We start from the raw sequence: 25,018 nt of genomic DNA on the forward strand, positions 1-25,018 counted from the left end.
TTCAGATACCTCATTGCTCTCTCCAACTCCCTGAGAGGAGGTTGTGGAGAGGAGGGAGCTGGGCTCTTCTCCCAGGTGACAGGGGACAGGACGAGAGGGAATGGCCTCAAGCTCCACCAGGGGAGGTTCAGGCTGGACATTAGGAAAAAATTTTTCACGGCAAGGGTCATTGGGCAGTGTCAGAGGCTGCCCAGGGACGGGGTTGAGTCCCCTTCCCTGGAGGGGTTTAAGGGACGGGTGGACGAGGTGCTGAGGGACATGGTTTAGTGTTTGATGGGAATGGTTGGACTCGATGATCCGGTGGGTCTCTTCCAACCTGGTGATTCTATGATTCTATGTGTGCAAGGGGCCTCCCTTTCTCCTGAGAAATTGCAGCCCTTTGCACAACCAGGCACTCGCATGTCCTTGCAGCACAGAGCTTAGACTGTTGCCTCTTGATGCTGGCTCTTTCCTGTGGAGCTCCCCGTGTTCATGAGCACACACATGCACACACCTTGCATCATTTCCCCCCAGGACCTTCATCTTCGCAAAGGCACCCACGCTTCTGAGCCATCCCATCTCCCCAGGGTCATTTGGTAGTCGTGCGTGCACACAAGGGCTTGTGAATATGGATGGAGAATAATCAATGGTAGAAGAGATATCTGGGGGCTCTGGTCAAACTCCACTCAAAGAAGGGCTGACAACATCAGATCACCATCTCCAAGTGAGTTTTGAATATCTCCAAGGAGATCTCAAACCAGTCTGGGTGTCTCTTTAGTCCATGAGCATCCCCTAAGTAGAACAGTTTGTGTAACGTCAGCCGTAACTGTTGTTATTCAGCCCAGAGAATGATGTGATGGTTTGGCTTGGAAGGGATCTCAAAGCCCATCAAGTTCCAACCCTCTGCTATGGTCAGGGACACCTCCTGCTGGATCAGGGGCTCCAAGCCCCATCCAACCTGGCCTTGAACCCCTCCAGGGATGGGGCAGCCACCACTGCTCTGGGCAACCTGGGCCAGGGCCTCCCCACCCTCACAGCAAAACATTTCTCTCTAAGATCTCATCTCAATCTCCCCTCTTTCAGCTGAAAATGGTTCTCCCTCATCCTATCCCTTCCCTCCCTGATCCAGAGCCCCTCCCCAGCTTTCCTGGAGCCCCTTTCAGCGCTGGAGGCTGCTCTAAGGTCTCCCTGGAGCCTTCTCTTCTCCAGGCTGAACACCCCCAACTCTCTCAGCCTGTCAGAAGAGGTGGCTCAGGGGCTTCTTCCATGACTCTGGGACTCGGGCCTGTTTTCCGTGGATTTTCCCCTGGGCCCGGCGTTATCGCAGGAGGTTTTGGCCCGCTCTGTTAACGGTTGCCATGGGAACCGGTGCAGCAGCTGGGCGAAGGGTCCCTGCTGCTGCCCGCTTGGCCCCGGCCGCAGCCCTAAGTGTGTTCAATTAGCGGAGCTGCCTGTCCCCGGCCGCTGTAATGAACCTGCCGTGGTGGGGACGGGGCTGCCTTGAGGAACTGCCAGCCCCAGGCCGCCCGCAGCTCGTTCGCCTTCCAGCACATCCCCGAGAGCCCCGCGTACGGCTCTGCGGACCTGGCTGGATCTGCCAGCTTGGTCCTCCTGTGCCTCAGGCTCTGCCCTTCTCTGCTTTGCTGAGGTCCTTGGTGATTTTACTCTGCACTGGTGAGACCGCTCCTCGAATCCTGGGGTCAGTTCTGGGCCTCTCCCCACAAGAAGGATGTTGAGGCTCTGGAGCGAGTCCAGAGAAGAGCAACGAAGCTGGTGAGGGGGCTGGAAAAGAAGAGGAGCGTCTGAGAGAGCTGGGGGTGTTTAGCCTGGAGAAGAGGAGGCTGAGGGGAGACCTCATTGCTCTCTGCAACTCCCTGAGAGGAGGTTGTGGAGAGGAGGGAGCTGGGATCTTCTCCCGAGGGACAGGGGACAGGACGAGAGGGAATGGCCTCAAGCTCCACCAGGGGAGGGTCAGGCTGGACATTAGGAAAAAAATTTTTCACTGAAAGGGTGATTGGTCCCTGGCAGAGGCTGCCCAGGGAGGGGGTTGAGTCCCCTTCCCTGGAGGGGTTTAAGGGACGGGTGGACGAGGTGCTAAGGGGCATGGGTTAGTGATTGATGGGAATGGTTGGACTCGATGATCTGGTGTGTCTCTTCCAACCTGGTTATTCTATGATTCTATGATTCCTCTTGGGCATGGAGAAGCCCCTGAGTGCTCGCAGCTTTTCCTTCTGCTTGGTTCCTCCAAGCCCCATCCAACCTGGCCTTCAACACCTCCAGGGATGGGGCAGCCACCACTGCTCTGGACAACCAGGACCTCCCCACCCTCACAGCTAAACATTTCTTCCTAAGATCTCATCTCCCTCTCCCCTCTTCCAGCTTGAAACTCTCCTCCCTTGTCCTGTCCCTGCGCTCACTCATCAAGGGCCCCTCCCCAGCTTTCCTGGAGCTCCTTTCAGTACTGGGAAGCTGCTCTAAGGTCTCCGCGTAGTCTTTTCTTCTCCGTGTTGAACAAGCCCAACTCTTGATGCAGTGCCCTGCAGTGCATTGAGACATCAAGGAAGGAGCCCTGAGGAGACAGAGTGACCACGGAGTCCTGAGAGACCACAGTTAAACGTGTTTGCCAAGCAGTAGCGTACCCGATAGGGGCTGTAATTGCTGGGCTGGGCTGGACTCCCTGCTGGTTGTCTGATGTTAATGCACAGTAATGGTGCTGTCACTTCCATGGAGATACCAGGGAGATCCAAAGGCTTTCTGAGTCATGGCAATGAGCTGCTTGCCTTCCTCCCAGAGCAGCACTAGCTACAGTGGGAACAAGGATGTCTGACTGTGTTAAGGGAGAAGGAACGCAGCGCAGCATCCAAGAGGCAGAGCAGCCAGTCCATGTGTGTTGTGGCCCACATGCTGCTTGGTTGCCTGCTTGATGATTCCTCCACGCGCTCAGCTTTGATGGGGAATGGAGATGACTTCCCTGCTCTGCCTGATTTACCATCTGTGGTAGGGGTAGGAAAAATACCTCCCAGAGAAAATTGTGAGAGGATTGGAGTTTGAGTCCTCTTCTTGGTGGCAGAGCAGTTGGATGACGTCTTAGAGTCATGGAATGATAGAATAACCAGGTTGGAAAAGACCCATCGGATCATCGAGTCCAACCATTCCCATCAATCACTAAACCAATGTTCTTCCAACAATCTTCCTTGCTTGTGCGCAGCCTGAGCCATGCAGGCAGGACCTGAGGGATTTGGACCCTGGACTTCACGTCCTGCATCACTTTCATCATCGTGTGCTGTGCTTCCTCCACCTGGAACACAGTTCTTGTAATTATCCTTATCGCCTTCATAATGGGATTGGAAGGGGTGATTTCATAAGCAGCCTTTAGAGCTCTGCTGGAATGGTGCTTGGTGCTAACGTTGCTCATGTTTCTGCATGAGACTACTCCCCTTTCTCAGAGAAGTCTAATTCTTCTGGATAGGACCAAGATACACTGAGACGTCAGTAGAAAGATGCAAGCAGGAGGCTCGAGTGCTGAGACTGGCGCCAATCCATCACTGCTTGCATTCCCCGACCAGAAACAGACTCCAGCTGAGCAAATCAGCATTTAGATTGATGTGCTCTGCACAGCTCAAAGTGGTTGTGATCATTCAGGCAGGGCATTTTTAACTGGCCAGCAAAGGACCAGCCCACAATTTGCAAAGCTTGAGAGCTCAGGACCTAATTCTGCCAATGGCCTTGGATGCCTTTTGGTTCCTGACGTCCCAGAGGAGCCAGCCTGCATTGTGTGTTTCATGCTCTCTGCCTCTGACCCACTTAACACTATGAGGTTCCCCTGCATTGCACCTGAGGGGCTATTTTACATCACTTACTCCTAATTAATGGAGAGGCTTGCCCTGCCTTCCCGGGGGGATTTCTCCCTCCATCCAGCTTTTGCAGTTTGAAAGCTGAGGAGGTGAGAATTAAGGGTGAAGCTCCTCCTTGGAGAACATCACTACCAGATTGCTGAGATGACAGCACATCATCCCCACTGGTATGGGGAGTTAGTTCACTTCGAGAAGGCTTTTTTGGGGGGCAGGGGGTGTTGAGAGAAGTGGTTCATTTTGGCCTTGGTGAAACCAATAGCAAAGCTGCCCAGGGAGGGGGTTGAGTCACCTTCCCTGGAGGGGTTTAAGGGACCGGTGGGCGAGGTGCTGAGGGACATGGTTTAGTGATTGATGGGAATGGTTGGACTCGATGATCCGGTGGGTCTTTTCCAACCTGGTGATTCTATGATTCTTCCTCTGTCATTAGCAGTGGCAGGAATTTTCCTTAGATCCTTGATCCTTGATTGCTGCAAGGGTGGGGGAGCATTTCCTTGAAAGCAGGGAGGAAGCCCAAACACAGCACAATTCCCTGTTTCTCTTTGCTGACCAGATGCTGGGGTCGGGGTGGGATGTAATGTAGACGTTGGCCAGCAGGACCTCTTGCCTCTGTCTCTTCTCTGGAAAGCTCCAGGCTCCTCTGGGCCACAGTGACTCTTAGCACTGTCTTTCTCACTGTTTGCTGTGCTCTGTAGAGCTTTGTGGTGGTCAGTAGAGCTTTGTGCCCCATCAGGCTGGCCAGATGCTTCCCAGGAATAACCCCACTAGAATCATAGAATCACCAGGTTGGAAGAGACCCGCCTGATCATCGAGTCCAACCATTCCTATCAAACACTAAACCATGTCCCTCAGCACCTCGTCCACCCGATAGAATCATAGAATCACCAGGTTGGAAGACTAGCTGCTAGCAGGGTCTGCGTGTTTGTGAGGAGAGCGATGCAGAGGGAGAAGCCCCGTCTGGAAGAGCTGTGGTCTGCAGAAGGTAAGCAGGGCTGGGTTTGGAAATGTGGAAGGGATGCGTCTAGCCAGGAGGGTGAATGTGAGGGAGAAGCTGAAGGGGAGCAGTGAGCAGTGGGAGCTTCGCCCCCTCCCCTGTGCTGCCCATCTGGCATCCGCCGCTGCTGGTTGCTCCCAGAAGGTTTCTTGATTTCAGTGGGTGACGGAGCTGACAGCTCCTAGTCTGTCATTAGCAGCAGGTAGGAAGGACTGTGAAGCGCAGGGGTGAGGGACTCAGAGTGGGGACGTTTGGCCCGTGGTGGCCTGACAGCATGTGCTAAATGTTAATGTGAGAATTCTTCGGAGGTGAAGAATAACAACACTCAACTGCATCATTTAATGAGGAAAATGAAGCTCAGCTAGTGCGGCAGGCACAGGCTCATAAATCGTTTGCTCGAGTTTTCCATGCCACATGTATGTTGGTGTTCTGGTGTGGTGTCCATGCACGTTCATCTATTGGGCACTTGGAATTCAAGGCAGGCACATCCTCACTCAGTTGGATTCTGGGGCCGGCAGGGCTTTCTTAGTCAGGGGTGTTCTCTGATTGTTGAGATGGTGACTGGAGGCCAGAAGAATTTTTACTTTTAGAGCTTGCTGCCCAAGCCAGAAGCATGTCCTCCCTGCTCTTCTCTTACTCTTTCTCCCTTGAAAGGGGTACAGCTTGACCATCCGTTGCATTTTGGTAGGGGGGCAGAGTTCTCTGAGGTCTGTATACCAAGTTTAGGGTCCCACAGGGACCTTCTGCGTGACCTGTGATGTTGATTTAGAGCAGTTGTGGACTCTGCTTGAGAAGCCTTTGATATTTTGTTCATCTTTACTGGCAACGTGACGTCCTAGAAGAATTAATGTCTTGGCTTGTGGAATTATAGTATCACAAAATGTCCTGAGTTGGAAGGGACCCACAAGGCTCATCGAGTCCAGCTCCTGTCCCTGCACAGGACACCCCAACATCCACGCTGCGGGGCTGAGGGCGCTGGGGGGATATTGTCAGGCTCGGTGCTGTGACAGCTTCCCTGGAGAGCTGTTCCAGTGCTCCACCACCCTGTGGGTGAAGAACCTTTCCCTAATGCCCAACCTAACCCTCCCCTGGTGCATCTTCTGCCATTCCCTCAGGTCCAGAGGGACGAGCTCAGCACTTGCTCCTCTTCCTCCCCTAGCGAGGAAGCTGCAGACCACGATGAGGTCTCCCCTCAGTCTCCTCTTCTCCAGGCTGAACAGAACCAGTGATTTCAACTGCTCCTCACACATCTTCCTCTCTAAACCCTTCCCCAGCTTCCTAGCCTCACCCTAGGCAGCCTCACGTCCTCTTGTCACCCCAGCCAGACGCCGCTTCCAGCCTTGCCCCAGCGCTACCTCACATCACTGTGTCTTGCAGACGCCCTGTAGTGGCTTGTGGTGGCCCTGGGGTGGGTCAGTGTCCCTGCTGGGGGGGTGTGACACCGTGGGGCAGGTTCTCTAGGGCTGTCCCTGGCTCCCCCATCCCAGGGGCAGACCCTGCAGTGCAGCATCCCTGGGGTTGGGGGGGGGGAAGGAAAGGGGTGGACAGATGGGTAGAGGGCCCCCCCCCCCTTCCCTAGAGATCATATCAAAATGTCTCTTTTGTGCAAAGCAGAGGGAATGCCCCCAAGAGCTGGTTTCCATGGCAACCACAAATGTCAGGTTCCATGTGGTGAATAACCGTTTCCATGACAACCCCTCCTTTACCCTAGGTGCTGGGAGCTGGAGTGACAGCCCTGCTGGGGGAGGGGACAGGGAGATGGCCTCAGGTGCTTAACCCCCCCTCCCTCGCTACCCTCCATCCTTTCCGACTCCTTGCCCCGAGCCCTCAGCCCCAGCATCCCTGGCTGGCTCCCTGCTCACGTGGGGGTGTGATGCTCTTGGTTTCCACAGCATCCCTTCCCCCAAAATGGATTTGCTCCTCGTAGAAGCCGAGAGATCCGAGTCCGTTCCCTCCATCTCCCTCCCCATCTGTTTAGCTTAATCCTGGGTTTGCATCCTGGCTAGAAACAAAGCTATTTCTCAGGGCTGTGGGAGCAGTGGGGAGTGAGGTGGCCAGCTGCCCCTCTTGGCTCCCAACCGAGCCCTCTCTTCCGCGCACACATCTGGGCTGCCTGCCCTCTCCCACCCCGCCTGCTGCTGAAACACCCCCAGCCTCCGCTCACCCGGGCATCTTGCCAGAGACCGTGATCAGTGACAGCAGCCACTGCCTCTCCGCAAGGCTTTGCTGGAGCAACGTGTGCCCCATCTCCTTCCGAATCCCTACCCCGCATCCCACTCGGCTCCTGAGCTGAATGAGATACCTGGTCCTTGGCAGCTCGTGGAGGGGGAGCGGCACCTCAGAGGGTGGCGAGTGCCAGCGCCGCACATGCTGGGGCCACGTGGCAGCGCAGCAGGGTGGCAGCAGCTCTGGAAAGCCACGCAGCTGATGGAGAACGGGAAAGGGATCCTCAGCCTCTTTCCCTTCTGCCCCAAATGACACAGCAAGTCCTGGGAGATGGCGTTGGGGTTGGCGCCGCTGCTTCCCGAGGTGCAGCCTGGCAGCGGCTTGGCCATCCTTTGGGAAGCTGCCAGGGAGTTTGTGGCTCTGCCAGGCAGCCCCATATCGCTCCTCGAGGCAGGGATCGCTTGGGACTGGTCCCAGCTCCTGCTCATCCGGCCTGAGATCCAGCAGTTGGTGGGAGCCAGCTCACAACCCTTAGGTGCCACAAGCGCTCCCCGGTGCCCAGCGCTCGGGATTCAGCAGCACCGTGCTGTGCGTGTCACCTTCGAGCTCCACCAGGGGAGGTTCAGACTGGACATCAGGAACAAATATTTCACAGGAAGGGTCATTGGGCAGTGTCCGAGGCTGCCCAGGGAGGGGGTTGAGTCCCCTTCCCTGGAGGGGTTTAAGGGATGGGTGGACGAGGTGGTGAGGGACATGGTTTAGTGATTGATGGGAATGGTTGGACTCGATGATCCCGTGGGTCTCTTCCAACCTGGTGATTCTATGATTCTGGGTGGCAGCTCTGTCCTGTGGACAGCGAAGGTTCCTCCAGCCCTTGTGAACATGGGCTCTGCCACTGGATTCTGGCCAGTCTGGCTCAGCCACTGCTTGGAGACTGACAGCAGTCCACAGGCCGGCTTCTAAACACATTTCAATTGGTGACTTTTATGGCTTGATTTCATTTTCTGTTGTAGTGGTGTTGCCGTTTTTCCTTGGAGTCTTTCCTAAGAGAGGGAGCAAACTGTGTTGGGACCTGCAACGCATGCACAGGTCTCACCTGCGATATTCTGATTGGTTTCTTGTTATGAATGTCACCGATTCAAGTCACTGTCAGCCTCTGTGAATGATGCTGGGAGATGTGCTGTGGGTGTGTGAACCTGCCCTGTACACCATCCCTCAGAGGAGATTCTGGCTCTGGTGGCTTCTAGTAGCCTGGGATGGAGGTTACAGCTTGGCAGTTGCATTTGGCCTCTTCTCCCAAGTGACAGGGGACAGGACGAGAGGGAATGGCCTCAAGCTCCACCAGGGGAGGTTTAGGCTGGACATTAGGAAAAAATATTTCATGGAAAGGGTCATTGGGCACTGGCAGAGGCTGCCCAGGGAGGGGGTTGAGTCCCCTTCCCTGGAGGGGTTGAAGGGATGGGTGGACGAGGTGCTGAGGGACATGGGTTAGTGATTGATGGGAATGGTTGGACTCGATGATCCGGTGGGTCTTTTCCAACCTGGTGATTCTATGATTCTAAGGTTTATGCACAGTGAGTATTTCCAGGAAAGCTGTTCTCTGTAAACAAGCAGCTGAGCAGGGAAAAGCACCAGGTTTCCTTTTGAGAAGTCTCAAATCCGTGTGGTCCCTTTGTCCAAGGCTTCTGGTTGCCATCACGATGTCTTGGTTCCCTTCTGCCGCTCTCCTGCTCCGCACAGCAGGCAGAAAGGGGTGCCCTGAGGCCGCTGCCATCAGCGCCGTGTGCCAGGCAGATGGGCCAAGCTCTAACCCGCTGCATTTCTCTTTTCATTGCAGATGGCGCGCCCGATTCAAGTGAAACCTGCCGACAGCGAGAGCCGTGGAGGTAGTTGTCATCTCTCCTTGTTTCTCCTTTGGTGGCTTTGTGCTTGTGAAGGGGACCAAGCAAAGAGACGGGGTCCCGACCTGGCCTATAGCCTCTGTGTAGGGATGTGTGTGCGTGGCAGGGATCTGGGGGAGCAAGAGGAAAGTAGAGGGATGGGCTTTGATGCCTTCAGCTTGACACAGCAGGCAGCTGAGAGCACCCCAAGTCCTACAGGTGATAACGTGGCCGCTCACTCTCTTCCCCAGCCCTTTGAGGGTACTTCAGCCTGATGGTGTTTGCCCCAGGAGGTTACTAGAGGCACTTTAGGGTATGGCAGCACGGATCCTGGAGGGTGTAAGCATTTTTAGACATGATCATCCCCCCAAAAAGCCAAATTCCTGGCTTTTTAACCCGTTCCACTCGCTGATTCTCGTGCCTGCAGCTCACTCGGCTGCCTCCCCCGTCACTGCTGGGCTGGCTCAGCCTCTCCAGTCCGCCAGCAGCACCCGTCACGCCGTCAGTGCTGTTGCAGAAAATAGCATGTGATGGGAAAAGAGTGGCTGAAGAGACAGGATCCTGAGTTTAGGCGCGAGCTGGAGGTGCTGCCAGCCTGCAGGGTTAGAGCAGCGCACCCCAGGGACCTCAAAGCTGGAAGGCTGGGAACAGGAGAATCTCTGTTGATGTGACAGGGAGCTCCCAGCAGCTCCCATGCCTCCTCCAGGTGAAGGTTTGCAGCTCCTTTCCAAATTGGTGAACTCGTTTCGCTGCTTTTCCTTGTCTTACTGATGAATTTCTTTTCCTCTTCATTCCTGCATCTGCCTCTCCGTGGCTTGTGCTGGCGGTGCTGCCTCTGCGAGCAGTTCACTAGCGGGGAGGGGAAAATCCGTGCGAGGCTTTGTCGTGGAGGGCAGCGTATCCTGCATGCTGGGGCTGCATTTGGAAGGCTTTTGTTTTAAATATTAAGGAGTCATTTCCAAGCAGGTTGCGGTGACTTTCAAGAATTGAACTGGCAGGAACAGGAGATATATTTTCTAATATGTTATATTATAAGATTTATAATATGTTATATTATAAAATGAAGTGCAGGATGAGGGGGAATGGTTTTAAGCTGAAAAATGCAGAGGTTTAGGTGAGGTTTTAGGAAGAAATGTTTTGCTGTGAGGGTGGTGAAGCCCTGGTCCAGGTTGCCCATAGCAGTGGTGGCTGCCCCATCCCTGGAGGTGTTCAAGGCCAGGCTGGATGGGGCTTGGAGCCCCTGATCCAGTGGGAGGTGTCCCTGCCCATGGCAGGGGTGGGACTGGATGGGCTTTGAGGTCCCTTCCAACCCAAACCATACCATGATTCTATGATATCGATGTATTTCTAGTTGTCTGGTCCTTCTTTTTTTAAAAAAGAAACCAATTTTATCTGTTTAATTCAGATCATTTTTCCAAATAGAATCTGTGACGCTTCATTATTTACTTGAAGAATACGACTTTTACTCAGGTCTGGGCATTTTTATTCCCCCGGGCTTTACTGAGAATCCCAGACGTCCCAGCCCAAGCCAAGCTGCTTTTGAAAAGAGCCTTAAGCCTCCGAAGAAACCAGCATGGCTGGATTCATCTCACCTTACTTCAGCCCCTGGCTTCAGGGTTGATTTTAAGGCCCTTGTCCATGCTATAGACAGTAAAAAGAGACCGGTGCCTTCAGGGTGACTCACTCTCTCACGCTGATGCTAGATAAGAGGGGATGAGCTGTCTAGAGGTACCTGCAGTGGGGATAGAGGAGGCTGATTGCTCCCTGACACCTTATGTTGCCCCTAGATACAACCAGTAGGTGGTCAATCCTTCCCCCACCATCCTGCCTTTAAATATTTGCACCCTAGGTTTCTAATTAATTCAGACATTGTGTAATTATGTCTGAGGTTATTCCTAAGGAGTCTTTAAAAAAAAAAAAACCAACCACAACATAGGTGAGTAGGAAAGGCTTCACCAGTCGTACCGATAACTCAATATCAAAAAACCATTCCGGGTAGGCTCTGGCAGATCCCATGTGCTCTCGGGTGTCGGGCTCACAGACAAGCACAGACAGAGGCAGATGGACCCAGAGATGGATGTCCCGTGCGTGCATTGCTCGGCTAATCCACGTGTGCCCACTTGATGCGCTGCCTGTAGGAGAAAGACCTGGGGGGGTTGGTTGACAGCGACTGAACACGAGCCAGCGGTGGCCCAGGTGGCCAAGAAGGCCAATGGCATCTTGGCTTGGATCAGACACGGCGTGGCCAGCAGGGCCAGGGAGGTTCTTCTCCCTCTGGACTCGGCACTGGTGAGACCGCTCCTCAAATCCTGGGGTCAGTTCTGGGCCCCTCACCACAAGAAGGATGTTGAGGCTCTGGAGCGAGTCCAGAGAAGAGCAACGAAGCTGGTGAGGGGGCTGGAGAAGAAGAGGAGCGTCTGAGAGAGCTGGGGGTGTTTAGCCTGGAGAAGAGGAGGCTGAGGGGAGACCTCATTGCTCTCTCCAACTCCCTGAAAGGAGGTTGTGGAGAGGAGGGAGCTGGGCTCTTCTCCCAAGGGACAGGCGACAGGACGAGAGGGAATGGCCTCAAGCTCCACCAGGGGAGGTTCGGGCTGGACATTAGAAAAATAATTTTCACGGCAAGGGTGATTGGTCCCTGGCAGAGGCTGCCCAGGGAGGGGGTTGAGTCCCCTTCCCTGGAGTTGTTCAAGGCACAGGTGGACAAGCTGCTGAGGGACGTGGTTTAGTGATTGATGGGAATGGTTGGACTCGATGATCGGGTGGGTCTTTTCCAACCTGGTGATTCTATGATTCTATGATTCATGGGCAAACGGACACATTTACCTCCACCAGTCCCACCCAGGCACAGCTGAAGCCCTTGCATCAAGGCCTCGCACAACAGCAATAACACCAGATCAACCAGGCTGGGAACAGACCCACCACTGCAGCTTTGTTTTCTGAGTTTGTGGCCCTTTGATGAGTGCAACTGTGGAATCTCTGATGTCTGTTATGAGGCTGAGGTCATTTCTACAGTCTGTCTTTTGCTCGCGGGGCTCTGCTAGGGACTGTCTTCCATGCACAGCCAACTGGTATCACAAGATGTGTTGGGACTTCACGTCTCTGATGCCTCAACTCCCCTGTCAAATGAGCCGAAACAGGCCAACAGGTTCAAAAAGAGGGTGTTGATTTCGAGGCAGGCTTGTGGTCAAGGCACTGGCCTCTGAAATCTCAAAGCTTATGAAGAGTGCCACAAACGTCAGGGCATCAGCTCTGGTTCCCATGGAAAAATCATAAAAAAAAAAAAGGAGCCCTTGGGGTCTGAACACCTCCCTCCTTCCAGCCTGCGTGCCAAGCTTCCTTCCAGCTTCATGGCAGAGCTCGGAGACAAGTAGCTCCCACAGGATCCATGACAAACTGGAATGTTTCCTGAGGCAGAAGCAGCGTCGACAGCACCCTGGATTTGTCAGGATCAGGTTGCTTTTTCCAAAGGTTTCTGACACGATGCTCCTCTTGTCGGGGACGTGGACAAGCAAGTTTGCAGATATGGGAAGAGCAATTCCCAGTAGTAATAACCCCACACTGGCAGGAGGTAAAAGAAGGATTTGGGACAAGGCACAACTGCTAGGACTAGGAATTTATTGAGGGAGCAGTGGCATGCATGAGCGAGGCTCTGCTCCGTGTTATCCTTGAAGGGAACCTCTTTTAGCCTCTCCAGGGACTGACATCTCTCAAATGAAGCACCCTGAATTAACTACGTGAAGTTAAAGCACCAGAATTTGTCTCCTGGTCTAAGAAATGCTAATTTTTATGCCAAAAGGCACAGTTTAGACCAAGCACTGCAGGGGCTGTAGAGGGGAGTGTGTGGATGCCCCGTGTTATTCCACCCCGCCGAAGGAATTAGAATCATAGAATCACCAGGTTGGAAGAGACCCATTGGATCATCGAATCCAACCATCCCTATCAAACACTAAACCATGTCCCTCAGCACCCCGTCCACCCGTCCCTTAAACCCCTCCAGGGAAGGGGACTCAACCCCCTCCCTGGGCAGCCTGTTAATTGACTGGTGAGAAGATGCTGCCTGCACTGGTTCCAAGGGGAACCTGCGATTCTGACGCCGTCTTCGTCAGCTCTTTCCTCCTCTTCCTCCTGCCTCTGCTGTGAGCCAGGGAGTGCCAGGAGGAGATGGAGTAAGGGGGCAGAGGAGCTCGCCTGTGCTTCTCGGGAGCCCTGGAGCGTCGTGCTGCGCTGATGTGATACGACAGCTAGCCCGAGCCCATTAGCACTGCCTCGCAGACGGGGAAGCTCTCTGCATACCCAAGGAGATTTGCTGTGTCCCATCTTGAGTGGGCTTCCTCCCTCTCCCTGATCCTCGCTGCTGACAGCTGCTGGCCAGATGACCTAAATCCACTGGGTTTAAAGAGGAGCCGTCTCCAGCGCTCGTGTGCTCTCTCATGGCCGAGGCATTCAGCCTTAACCCATCGGCTGTTCCCGTGGTGTCTTCATCACCGCTCCTGCTCCTGCCTGTGCCCAGAGCATGTTTCCATGGGAACTCAACAGTCAGAGCTCAGAGACGATTTTCCTCGTTGCTGGACAGCATGGGAAATTGCCAGGCAGAGGGTGAAAAACAAGAACTGGAGAGGAAGCGAAGGAGAAATAGCAGGAGGAGGGTGTGCTGTTGGGGAGAAAAGGTCTTCCAGGGGTCCCAGCTGGGGAGCCAAAGGAGCCAGTGACTCAAGGATGCCAGCTGATTTGGGATTGACTGCTTTAGAAGTCATGACAGCAGACATCAAGTGGAAGGGCTTGGAGGGTTGCGACCCATTGTGGAGAGAGGAGGCAGCTCAGTTATTAGAGGGAGAATAGATCTATTTGGGAGCTGCCTGAAGAGAAGCAGATGTACTGGTTAGACTGGGATAGGGAAGAGCAAATTGAAGTTGAGATGCTTGGTTCCATAGCAGCTGTGGAAACAGTGAGCTTGGAGAGAAGGAAGAAGAGGAGGCTGAGGGGAGACCTCATTGCTCTCTCCAACTCCCTGAAAGGAGGTTGTGGAGAGGAGGGAGCTGGGCTCTTCTCCCAAGGGACAGGGGACAGGACGAGAGGGAATGGCCTCAAGCTCCACCAGGGGAGGTTCAGGCTGGACATTAGGAAGAAATATTTCACGGAAAGGGTCATTGGTCCCTGGCAGAAGCTGCCCAGGGAGGGGGTTGAGTCTCCTTCCCTGGAGGGGTTTAAGGGACGGGTGGACGAGGTGCTGAGGGACATCGGTTAGTGACTGATGGGAATGGTTGGACTCGATGATCTGGTGGGTCTTTTCCAACCTGGTGATTCTGTGATTCTGTGAAAGGGAAGTCAAAATTCCTGGAATTTATTCACCCTGGATTGGGCTCCAGCATGTGGAAAGGGAGAGAGGTCAGGCAGAAGAGAAGCCTTGTCACTGGTCCCCCGTTGCTGCATCCTGGATCCTTTTCCTACATGCAGTCTTGGGAACTGGGCTGTATGAAATGAAAATAACTGTAAGAAAATATTCTTCTTATCAGTGGCTTTGCTCCCTTCTAATATTGCCTTCCTAGGCATTCAGAAAAGATTCAAAACCAATCTGTGTGTCTCTTTATATTCACCTTTAGTTTGAGTCCCTAAGGGATCCCAGTTTTAAGCTGTTCTGCATAGTCAGAAGGCTGACTTTTTTTTTCTTCCAAATTCAAGAAAGAAAAGCTGAAATTCCCACAGAAACACAAGACTTCCAAACCATCCCATTAGTGAGCCCTGTCAGACAGCAAAAGCCCTGCAGTAAAATTGCAAGAGCGGAGACTGGTGTCCACTCTACCAATGGACACTTAGAATTATAGAATCATAGAGTCACCAGGTTGGAAGAGACCCGCTGGATCATCGAGTCCAACCATTCCTATCAAACACTTCTCAAAGTGCAGGGTGTAGAGAAATGCTTTTGACCCCACAGAAGGGGCACGACGATGAAACCACGAGAATGATCCAGGAAATGTCAAGGATTCAAGGAAATTTCAGCCTGTGACTCCTTGTTTCACGTTGATTCGATTGCGAGGTGACCAGGTTCCTTTTCATTCAGTGCCTCCGTTGCAAGGCTGTGGCCTCTTGTATTCAGTAGATTCTTGCTCGGAGATGGAAGCTTTGGGTGGCTGTGGTGATGCTGTGGTCTTGGCATTCAATTAGTCATCAACCAGAACTGGAACCTCTTCTCTGACTCTCCAGTGGTTACCCACCATTCTTCTGCAAAAACCTCATTTTATGCAAAATCCAAAATAGTGTTCCAGCTTTTTATATTTCTAATATAACTGCCTCTCCCAGTTGGGGTTGTTCAGCCTGGAGAAGAGAAGGGTCTGAGGAGACCTTAGAGCAGCTTCCAGTCCTGAAAGGGGCTCCAGGAAAGCTGGGGAGGGGCTTGCGATTGGGGAGTGCAGAGATAGAACAAGTGGGAATGGTTTGGACCTGAAAGAGGGGAGATGGAGATGAGATCTGAGGGAGAAATGTTTTGCTGTGAGGGTAGGGAGACCCTGGTTGCCCAGAGCAGTGGTGGCTGCCCCATCCCTGGAGGGGTTCAAGGCCAGGCTGGATGGGGCTTGGAGCCCCTGATCCAGTGGGAGGTGTCCCTGCCCATGGCAGGGGTGGAACTGGATGGGCTTTGAGGTCTCTTCCAACCCAACCCAACCCAACCCAACCCTTTCCATGACTCTATGAACACTGTGGAGCTTGTGTCCCCTCCCACAGCCAAACTGGCATCACCTGTATCTGGTGATGTTGATGGGAGCACAAAGCTCCTGCTCCTTTTGTTTCCATTCTCCTATCTGCTTTCCAGAAAGTATGTTCCTGACGGACCCATTTTTTTCCCACTCCTCTTCCAGTCAGATTTTTCACCTCTGTGTGCTGGTTTTTGGCTGGTTTGCCCACCAGCATTTCCGAGCTGGCCCTTGGTGGAGACAGATGCTGTTTTACCACTCAGGCAGCTGTACAGCACCTGGATTATCATCCCCATCCCTGGAGGTTCTCAAGGCCAGGTTGGATGGGGCTTGGAGCAACCCGATCCAGTGGGAGGTTTCCCTGCCCAGGGCAGGGGGTAGAACTGGATGGGCTTTGAGGTGCCTTCCAACCCAAACCATTCTATGATTCTATGAAAATGGGAAGCCGGGATGTTTGGCCTTTGAAAAATACACAAGGCCATATATTTCAGCCCCTTCCAGTGATACAAATCAGGAGTATCTGTTTGGGACAGGGTAAGAGCCTTAGACGCAGCACTTTTAAGCCTTTATCTGTGGTGGATCAGTGGCATCTGTGTTGCATGTCCATCTAGTGCCTGGTGATGAGCTGTGGCCACCTCAGCTTGTGCTTGGCTGCTCTGGGGTGGTGCAGTGACATCTGCATGGTGGAAAAGCACATCTGTCTGCGCATCCTTCTTGCTCACAGGGAGGGATTTTGTTTCTGAAGGCGCCTGCTGGGGCTGAGTCAATGCGGGAGCATGTTCCTGTGCATGCAGAGCTTCCATGCTTGTCCGATAAACCGAACCTGGTGCGTGTGCATCTGCTTTTCTGCAAAGTGGCACGTATGGATGCTTCTTGCATGCGTTCCCAAGCGCGTCTGTGTGTGTGGGGAAGGCAGCTTGCTTGCTTACCTGGGTGGGAACCATCCTTGGAGCCAGGGAGAGCAAGGAAGAGGCTGGGAGGGAGCTTTGCCGGCAGCGCGAGTGTGTAATGTGTCATCCGTTCCTGCCATACGTACCCACCACCACCCCTGCAGCCTGCTCCGCTGCTGTAGCTCCAAGACCTGTTGTTTTTCAGGTCATTGCACTCTCAAACAGATAGCAGCTTCCTTGCTATTTTCCCTGACGTGCGTCACATTACATCGGGTTTGTTTGGAGCCAGCCCCTCTGATCCTGTCGCTAACAATAAGGAATCCTCTCTCGCTGCTCCTCCCAAGCCCTATCCTGACACATTGGCTCCTGTGGGTCACGTCTCCCCATGCATGTTTGGGGCAGCGGGGGGGTTAACGCCGGGGTTGGCACAGCGATCTCCTTGCAAACGCGGAGATCGGGCTGGCATTTAGGCTGGGATTTTAATGTTGTGCTATTTTAATAGCTGCTCACAGCAATCCGTGGAGGATGCTGCCCTCACCACTGCGGTGTTTGTGCTTGACTGGATGGCATCAGGTTGGGGTGATGGGCCCCCGAGGGGACGAACCGGGGCACGGAGGGGAAGAAAGCGCTGGGGACCTTTCTTCCCACCTCCACACTCAGCCATCCCAATAAAACCATAATCTTCACTTCTCCCTTCTAATGGAGGAACCTAGAAGGATCCTGAGCTCCAAGTCCTGGATGCGTTAGCCAGCCTTCCATCTCCCTGCCAGTGTGGCACGGGTACAAAATGCTCCTGGAGAGGGGGAGTGGGGACCTTTCAATAGGAATGGTTGGACTCGATGATCCAGTGGGTCTTTTCCAACCTGGTGGTTCTGTGATTCCATGACCACAGAGCTGTTTGTTGGCCCTCACCCAGCTGTCTTCATTTTGGCTGATCCTGTGGTGATGCCAATAGGGACCCCAGATGCTGGGGTTTATTCCAGGCCTTAGAGCAGATGTACTGGTTATACTGGGATAGGGAAGTGCAAATTGAAGTGGAGATGCTTGGTTCCAGAGCAGCTGTGGCAACAGTGAGCTTGGAGAGAAGGAAAAGGAAAAAGAAGCTCCTAGAATTTATTCACCCTGGGTTGGTCTGTTTCCTAAGGTACCTCTTGGACTTAACGTATTGTTCAATCAGGGTATAATTGCTCAGGTGCTTCTTCTTATGACTATTTATGTTGGATCGTTCAAAGGAAAGGGCTAATGAATAGAAAGAAATCATTAATCTTTTGTTTTCCTCTGGGGAGGGCAGGACAGGGGAAACCACACAAACCTTTGCAGGTGTGAGGAGCTTGGGAGGACCCTGCATACTCACCCCTGGAAGCATTTCAGCCAACAGCAAATCATTTCCATGCCAGGCATGTTTTCAGCACTAGGCTGGTTTGTGCTTAAGTCCCTCTAGGCTCCTGCTTTGGACTGTAAGCCTCATAGAAGGTTGATGTTTCTGTGTTTGCCCCTAGGGGACAGGAAGCTCTTTGTGGGCATGTTAAATAAGCAGCAATCTGAGGATGACGTGCTCCGGCTCTTTGAACCATTTGGGGTCATTGATGAATGTACGGTGCTCCGTGGACCTGATGGTAACAGCAAAGGTGCGAACCCCTCCGTGTGTCCTGCCTTTTCTCCCTGCTCTTCAGGTAGCGCTCACCTCTATCACCCCCTGGGCCTCCTTTCCACCAGGGTGCTTATTCCCCCACCCCATCTTTATGGAAACCCATATCCCAGCATAGGGAACAGGGCAGTCTGCTCTGAGGGAAGATGAGCAGAGACCTCGGTGGATGGAGGGGAAGCAGAGCACAACGAGTAGCTGAATTCCCAGGATCACTGTGGACCTCTTGGCTCAGTCTGGGTCTGCAACTGGAAATGTTTGTACCCCCAGTTTGGAGGGCACGGAGAAACTGGGGAAGGTGGCATCGGGGGCAAGGGTGGAGATGGCGACACCATGTGTAAACTACAGCATTGAAGTAACAGTTGGAGACCCTTCCTGCTCTTTCCAGGATAGAGGACTTGGGATGGGCCATCCTTTCCGTTCCTTGCTCCCTTGGGGTGGTTTTCCTTTGCCTGAGGTCTAGATGCTGCCTCTCGTGAGCTGATGCAAGAGGCGCTTTCGCAGCCGCCCTATCACTACAATCTCTCTGTGCTCTTTCTACCCCTTTCCAGGCTGCGCTTTTGTAAAGTTCTCATCTCACACAGAGGCTCAGGCAGCAATCCACGCGCTCCACGGCAGCCAGACGATGCCCGTGAGTATGAGCCCAGGCTCCCTACCCTCTCCCTAATCCTTTTCCCATCACCTTGTTGCAGGGACCTCCCCTCACTGCCCAAACCCATCGCAGGTTCAACTGCTGCTTCGAGCCGGTGGGGCTGGGGGGCGGGAGGTGTTTGTGTGTGTGCACATCTCATCTGGGGTTCCATCCCATCTCTTGGGCTGCTGTGGGGATCCGTGTCCATCCACACTGGTCGTGGCAGCGCTTCGCGAGGCTAAATAAAAGAGAGCCAAGAACAAGGCCATGGATTTATCTTGGAGACAGCAATCTGGAGGGGTTCAAAACTGAACAGAGCGCAAGCAACGTGAACTTGGACTTCAGAGTGAACTCAGGACTTCAGAGTCTGAGCCCGCTCCACACCTTCTCTTCTCTAGACAGCAGAGCCCTCTGGGGCAGGCGGGGTGTGGATGGAAATGCTTTCTGCATCTTGTGGGGTTGCATAGCCACAGCTCTGCCTTCTTGTGCAAGTGGAGCTGCAGTTGTGATCTCGTCTCTCACAATCTCTACCCTGGGTGCAGCAGGGATGTTTCCAGCTGCCAGGAACCGCTCTGCCTACCCAGCCAAACCCATGGTGGTGGAAAGATGGTGCTTGTGGTTGACAATGTTCTAGGTGTTCCTGGCTGCGCTGTCACCTGGTGAACACAGAAAGGGATGTGTGCACAGCTTGTGCAGCCGGGTGTAAGGGGAAGGAAGGGATGGATGGATGGATGGATGGATGGATGGATGGATGGATGGATGGATGGGGAAGGGCACAACCCAAGTTCCAGGCAGCTCCAGAAAGTGGGAGAGGGAAGAGATGGATGGATGGATGGATGGATGGATGGATGGATGGATGGATGGATGGATGGATGGGGAAGGGCACAGTCCAGGTTCCAGGCAGCTCCAAAATGTGGGAAAAGGAAGGGATGGATGGACAGGCGGCCGGCCGGATGGATGGATGGGGAAGGGCACAACTCGAGTTCCAGGCTGCTCCAGAAGGTGGGAGAGGGAAGGGATGGAGGGATGGATGGATGGAGGGATGGATGGATGGATGGATGGATGGGGAAGGGGAAGGGCACAGTCCAGGTTCCAGGCTGCTCCCAAGCACTTTCATGGCAATATTTGCTCTTCTGCTCCTCTTCCCACTCCTCTCTGCTGCCTGTTCTGCCCCATCCCACCTTGCCTACCTAACTGCTGACTCTCCTGCTGTCACGGCCTCTTCTCTCCCTGCCTCCTCTCTCTGTCTCCTCTCTCTGTGCCTAGGGCGCCTCCTCCAGTCTAGTGGTGAAGTTTGCTGACACAGATAAGGAGAGGACCCTCCGTCGTATGCAGCAAATGGTGGGGCAGCTGGGGATATTCACTCCATCTCTCACCTTGCCGTTCAGCCCATACAGCGCCTATGCGCAGGCTGTGAGTATCCCGCGTGGCTGGGTGGGGAGAGGCTGCCCTCCTGGCTTTGGGGCGACACCACACCTGAGCTGGGAGACCACAAAGGGGTCTCTAAACCAAGATGTGAAACCTTCCCGGCACCCGGGAGTTGATCCCGGCTTCAGTTTCTCCAGTCAGCAGCCCAGGCTTTGTGCATTTCTCTCCTGGAAGGGGTGACAGGAGAGAGCTGGGACCTTCTCAGAGGGAAGCTGGATTTCTCTGATGTTGCGTAGACTGGCGGAGGTGTCTGGTAACAGGTCAAGTGTGACCCAGTGTCTTTCTGTCTTGTTTTGAGGACAACCCAGAGCCATGATTCCTGGGTGATGTCTACCAGATATGGCAGTCTACCAACTTGTGAGCTCTTCCTCTGGGTCTGTGGCACACAGGTGTGTGTCTCTTTGGGTTTGGAGCACCATGAGAGTCCAGGGCCCAGCTTCATGTGTTTATTTTTCTGCTGAAATCCACCCCCAGTGTTGTCCTTGGTTCCCAGGGTTTTCCATCTCGGCTAGTGTGGCCATGGGGTTTGCAGGATGCTAGAGAGGGAGCAGAGGGTCAGAGGTGTCTCAGTAGCCTGGTCTTCTCTGGCAAGACTGGTTGTACGTTGGATCTTAGTGAGAGAACCTCATTGCCTTGGAGCGATGGTGGCGATTGCTATAGATGTTTGATGTTGGTCCCAAACTCAACAAGCCCCTGATCAGCTGTGGTGGAGCATCTTTTGCTTGGTGACTGCCACTTTCAGGTCTCTGCTACCGAGTATAAAGCCCATGGAAGAAGGCTCAGAAATGACTCAAGGCATGAGAGATGCTTGTGTCAAACAAAGAACTCAAAAGTAGATGCTGTTACTGCAAGTAAATTTCTGGGGGGTGGGAAGACACGCACACAAATAAGCCTGTTCTTCTCATATATGTGGACCCCTCTTTCACCTCTAGCTTCAGTGGCTGCTTGACGTGTCCCCTTCCATCTACATGACAGAGAAAGAACTTTTTCTCGATTGTTGGCCATTTCTTCTCAAAGAAACTAGGAAACTGCCATTTAAATGTGTGGCAAGAATGTGGAGTAGCCAAAGAAAAGAGGCTTCATGCTCTTGGGGAATTTGAGGAACCAAATATAGAATTTGTCCAGATTATTTGATTCTTCTTGTGCAATGAGGCTAAGAGCTCTGCCATTCCACCAAGTGTCAGTGTTTCCAGCAGAAGAAGAGCTTAGAGGGGAGAACCCTTTCTGGTCAGACACCAGTATCTCTTGCCAGGACCAGTCTTTTCTATCCAGCCCTGTAATCCACGAGCCAGCGATACCCGAGGGCTGAGGCTGTAGCGTAGCTCACCTATGAGATGATCCTTCTGGTGTATCTTCTGCTGTCGTGGAGATGGTGCTAACTTGAGCTGGTGTGGTGGTGAAGGACGCAGGAATGGACCACACAGCGAGGTTATGATGGCAGAAAGCACCTTATTAGCTTGCGGTCCAGGATGTGTAAGGAAGGAGAGCAGTGAGACCTTCTGGACTCAGTCTTTAAGTGCTCTCCAGCCTTCAGAACCTCCTGCTGATGACAAGAAGCCAGTCAGGCCTAGGCTAGTCTCCGTGCTTATCTGCATCTTCTTTCTCCTTACTTGTGCCTGTAAATTTGTTGCTTTATCTCCGATTCTTCACCAGCCTTCCCACTTTGTGACTTTATTTTGGCTTTCCCCTTGACTCAAGACTCGGACTTTCCTCCTCTCTTCTTTTTTTCCCCCTTCTTTTCCTTTCCAGTGGTTTTGATTCTCTCTCCTTCTTCTATTTGAGGCACTGACCTCACTGCTGATTGTTTCTTCTCTCGTGTCATCTCAGTCTTTGGTCTCGTGGAGGAGAGATCTTAACCAGTTCTCCCATGCATACAGTGTCCCCATCAGAGGGAGAGGCTATCAACCCTTTGAAATGCCATCTAATATCTCTGCAAGTGGGGGCAGAGGAGAGATTGTTTGGGTTTGGGTTTGGATTTTTTTTTTTTAGTTGGATGATGTGAGGGCTGGAGCACCTCCCGTCCGAGGCCAGGCTGAGAGAGTTGGGCTTGTTCAGCCTGGAGAAGAGAAGGCTCCGAGGAGACCTTAGAGCAGCTTCCAGCACTGAAAGGGGCTCCAGGAAAGCTGGGGAGGGGCTTGCGATTGGGGAGTGCAGAGATAGGACAAGGGGGAATGGTTTGGACCTGAAAGAGGGGAGATTGAGATGAGATTTTAGGGAGAAATGTTTTGCTGTGAGGGTGGGGAGGCCCTGGCCCAGGTTGCCCAGAGCAGTGGTGGCTGCCCCATCCCTGGAGGTGTCCAAGGCCAGGTTGGATGGGGCTTGGAGCCCCTGATCCAGTGGGAGGTGTCCCTGCCCATGGCAGGGGTGGAACTGGAAGGGCTTTGAGGTCCCTTCCAACCCAAACCATTCTATGATTTCATGAGTAATTGCATTTTCCTTTAAAATCCATCTCAAATTAAACATGAAATAATCACAGACTATGTTAGGTCAGAAAGTTATCCTGATCTATTAAAATATACAACCTAAGATATTAAAAACAGTCCAACACTAATTGTTGGCCGATACAGTTTGTAAGAAAAATTCCCATCCTTATCTGGTTAAGCATCTGGAAACAGTTATTTCAGTGCTTAAACCAAGTTTTGATCCCAGGTGCCTCTTCTGCAAGTAGAAAAGTGAGTATATGTCCTTCATTTCAGTTTATTCAATAAGCTGATTTCCATGATTAGTTCGCATGGAGTCAGGGAACTGACGGCGAGCTGAAAAAATAATAATCCCTCCATACAAAAAGAGGCCTCGAGTCTTAGAAAAGCAGCCAGCGTGATGTGCTCGCTGCTGATAATGCTTGGATATTTCTTGTGGTTCATAGATCACTTGGTTCTAAACACAAACCAGTTTGTTCCCCCGCTCCTTCCCTGCTTTTCTTTCTACTCTCAGGGTTCATTACGATGATGTTATTTAAGTAATGATCATTTCTGAAAGCTGGTTTGGAGGGTCTGCAGGAAGATGCAGGACTTGTTCCAGCCCCAGCCTGGCACAGAACAGGCAGTAAGAAGAGAAGAGAAGATCAATATTCATCTAGGAAATAAGAAAAGCGTCGATTCCTGCCTCCTTAAACAGGGATGGTGTGAAGCCAGGACTAGGAAGAGGTGATGCCACAGGGACTCCTTCCCCTGTGGAGCCTTGGACGCTCGGGAGGGGCTCTTGATCAGGGAGTGCAGGGAGAGGAGGAGGGGGAATGGTTTTGAGCTGAAAGAGGGGAGATTGGGATGAGATCTTGGGAAGAAATGTTTCCCAGTGAGGGTGGGGAGGCCCTGGAAGAGGTTGCCCAGAGCAGTGGTGGCTGCCCCATCCCTGGAGGGGTTGAAGGGCAGGTTGGATGGGGCTTGGAGCCCCTGATCCAGTTGGAAGGGACCTCAAAGCCCATCCAATTCCACCTCTGGTACAGCCAAGACCAAAACTGGCTTGTAGACTCCACTGTTGGTGGATGAGGCAGGTTCCTTGAGTGTATGGATGGTGCAAAGCAGGCAGTGGGACCCAGTGCTCGTTAACGTAAGGAAGATCCGTAGATTTTTGGGGTTTTGCTGTGTGCTACCCTCACCTCCTCCCATACAGTTTCTAGAGAGCTTTGCATCCCCTGCTCGCCTTGCTTGCTGGTGAAGACACAGCTTATAATTTTGCATCCAGAACTAAGTCTTTGTTGCCACTGCGCTCTGATCCGCTCTGATTTAATCTTATGCTCCAGAGCACCAGCTGGTGGCCAACTAGGACCACAAGGATTGTTTTCTTCTTCCTCCTCACCCTCCTTCCAACCCGAGTCCCACCTTCCCCACCCTTTCTTTTTTTTGCATTTTGCATCTCTGCCTCGCCACACGCGTTACGGGGCCGCAAGCAGCTGCCACCCCCCAGCCCTGGGGTGCAGGTCACTGCCTGCAGGAGGGCTGAGCTCAGCAGATCGTGGAGCAAACCTCAGCTGGCAAAGCTGGATCTGGCTGTATGACGGAGCGCAGGGACCACAATGAGCTGCACACGTCTCCCGGCAGCACGGTCTTACTGAGGATGGGCAAAAGGGAAGGGATTTGGACCCCCTTCCTCAAGGCGAAGCTCTATTATTTCATAATAATCATTAATAATTGCTGCATCTGACTGAGTGGTGGTGAAAGGGGCCCCCGGTTCCTGCCCCATCTCCACTCAGGAGCTCTCTGAGCAGGAGGAGCCCATCCTGATGTCCCACACGTCGCTCACTGAGCGAGACGAGAGCCTTTGAGGCGCCTTTGAGGCTTGGAGAGTGGGTGGATGGTTGCCCAGCTACAAGCCCGGCTTTGCGGGGACATCACGAGCCCCCACGTGGTGCAAAGCCCTGGGCAGCACGGAGCCCTGACTGCACTCTCCTGCCTTGCAGCTGATGCAGCAGCAGACGACGGTTCTCTCCACCTCCCACGGCAGCTACCTGAGCCCAGGCGTGGCCTTTTCCCCTTGCCACATCCAGCAGATCGGGGCCGTCAGTCTCAACGGGCTGCCAGCCGCTCCCGTCGCACCAACATCAGGTGAGACCAACATCAGGTGAGGGCCAGGACACAGCAAATCCTTCAGTACCAATGAACCGCCCGCGCCAGCACTCGGAACGTGCCGATACAGGTAAAACAGTCCCCACAGCCCACCAGGCTCAGCATCTGGACGAGGCCACGCTTATCGAACTGGGCAGGACAGCAGTCCCCAGTTCTGGGCACGTTTCTGCAGCCTCCCTGATGCCCTCACATATTTCATAGAATCACAGAATCACCAGGTTGGAAAGGATCCACTGGATCATTGAGTCCAACCATTCCCATCAATCACTAAACCATGTCCCTCAGCACCTTGTCCACCCGTCC

At 53.2% G+C, this 25,018-nt stretch overlaps 2 protein-coding genes across 6 annotated transcripts in view; one reads left to right on the forward strand and one right to left on the reverse strand.

Moving 5' to 3' along the window:
* The window catches only part of TLE5 (TLE family member 5, transcriptional modulator), a 179,729-nt gene that overhangs the window by 116,179 nt on the left and 38,532 nt on the right, over positions 1-25,018 (reverse strand). The gene's annotated exons all lie outside the window — the stretch shown is intronic.
* The window catches only part of CELF5 (CUGBP Elav-like family member 5), a 45,558-nt gene that overhangs the window by 12,684 nt on the left and 7,856 nt on the right, over positions 1-25,018 (forward strand). For 3 of the 5 annotated variants that reach the window (XM_069878123.1, XM_069878124.1, XM_069878121.1), the window contains exons 3-7: positions 8,828-8,879; positions 17,946-18,074; positions 18,643-18,722; positions 19,989-20,135; positions 24,550-24,694. In XM_069878123.1, coding sequence (XP_069734224.1) covers positions 8,828-8,879; positions 17,946-18,074; positions 18,643-18,722; positions 19,989-20,135; positions 24,550-24,694 — 553 coding nt within the window. The remainder of the gene's footprint in view (positions 1-8,827; positions 8,880-17,945; positions 18,075-18,642; positions 18,723-19,988; positions 20,136-24,549; positions 24,695-25,018) is intronic. The other 2 variants (XM_069878125.1, XM_069878126.1) reach the window with 2 other exon arrangements.

This window comes from Phaenicophaeus curvirostris, chromosome 28 (assembly GCF_032191515.1).
Source record: "Phaenicophaeus curvirostris isolate KB17595 chromosome 28, BPBGC_Pcur_1.0, whole genome shotgun sequence".
Taxonomy (NCBI): domain Eukaryota; kingdom Metazoa; phylum Chordata; class Aves; order Cuculiformes; family Cuculidae; genus Phaenicophaeus; species Phaenicophaeus curvirostris.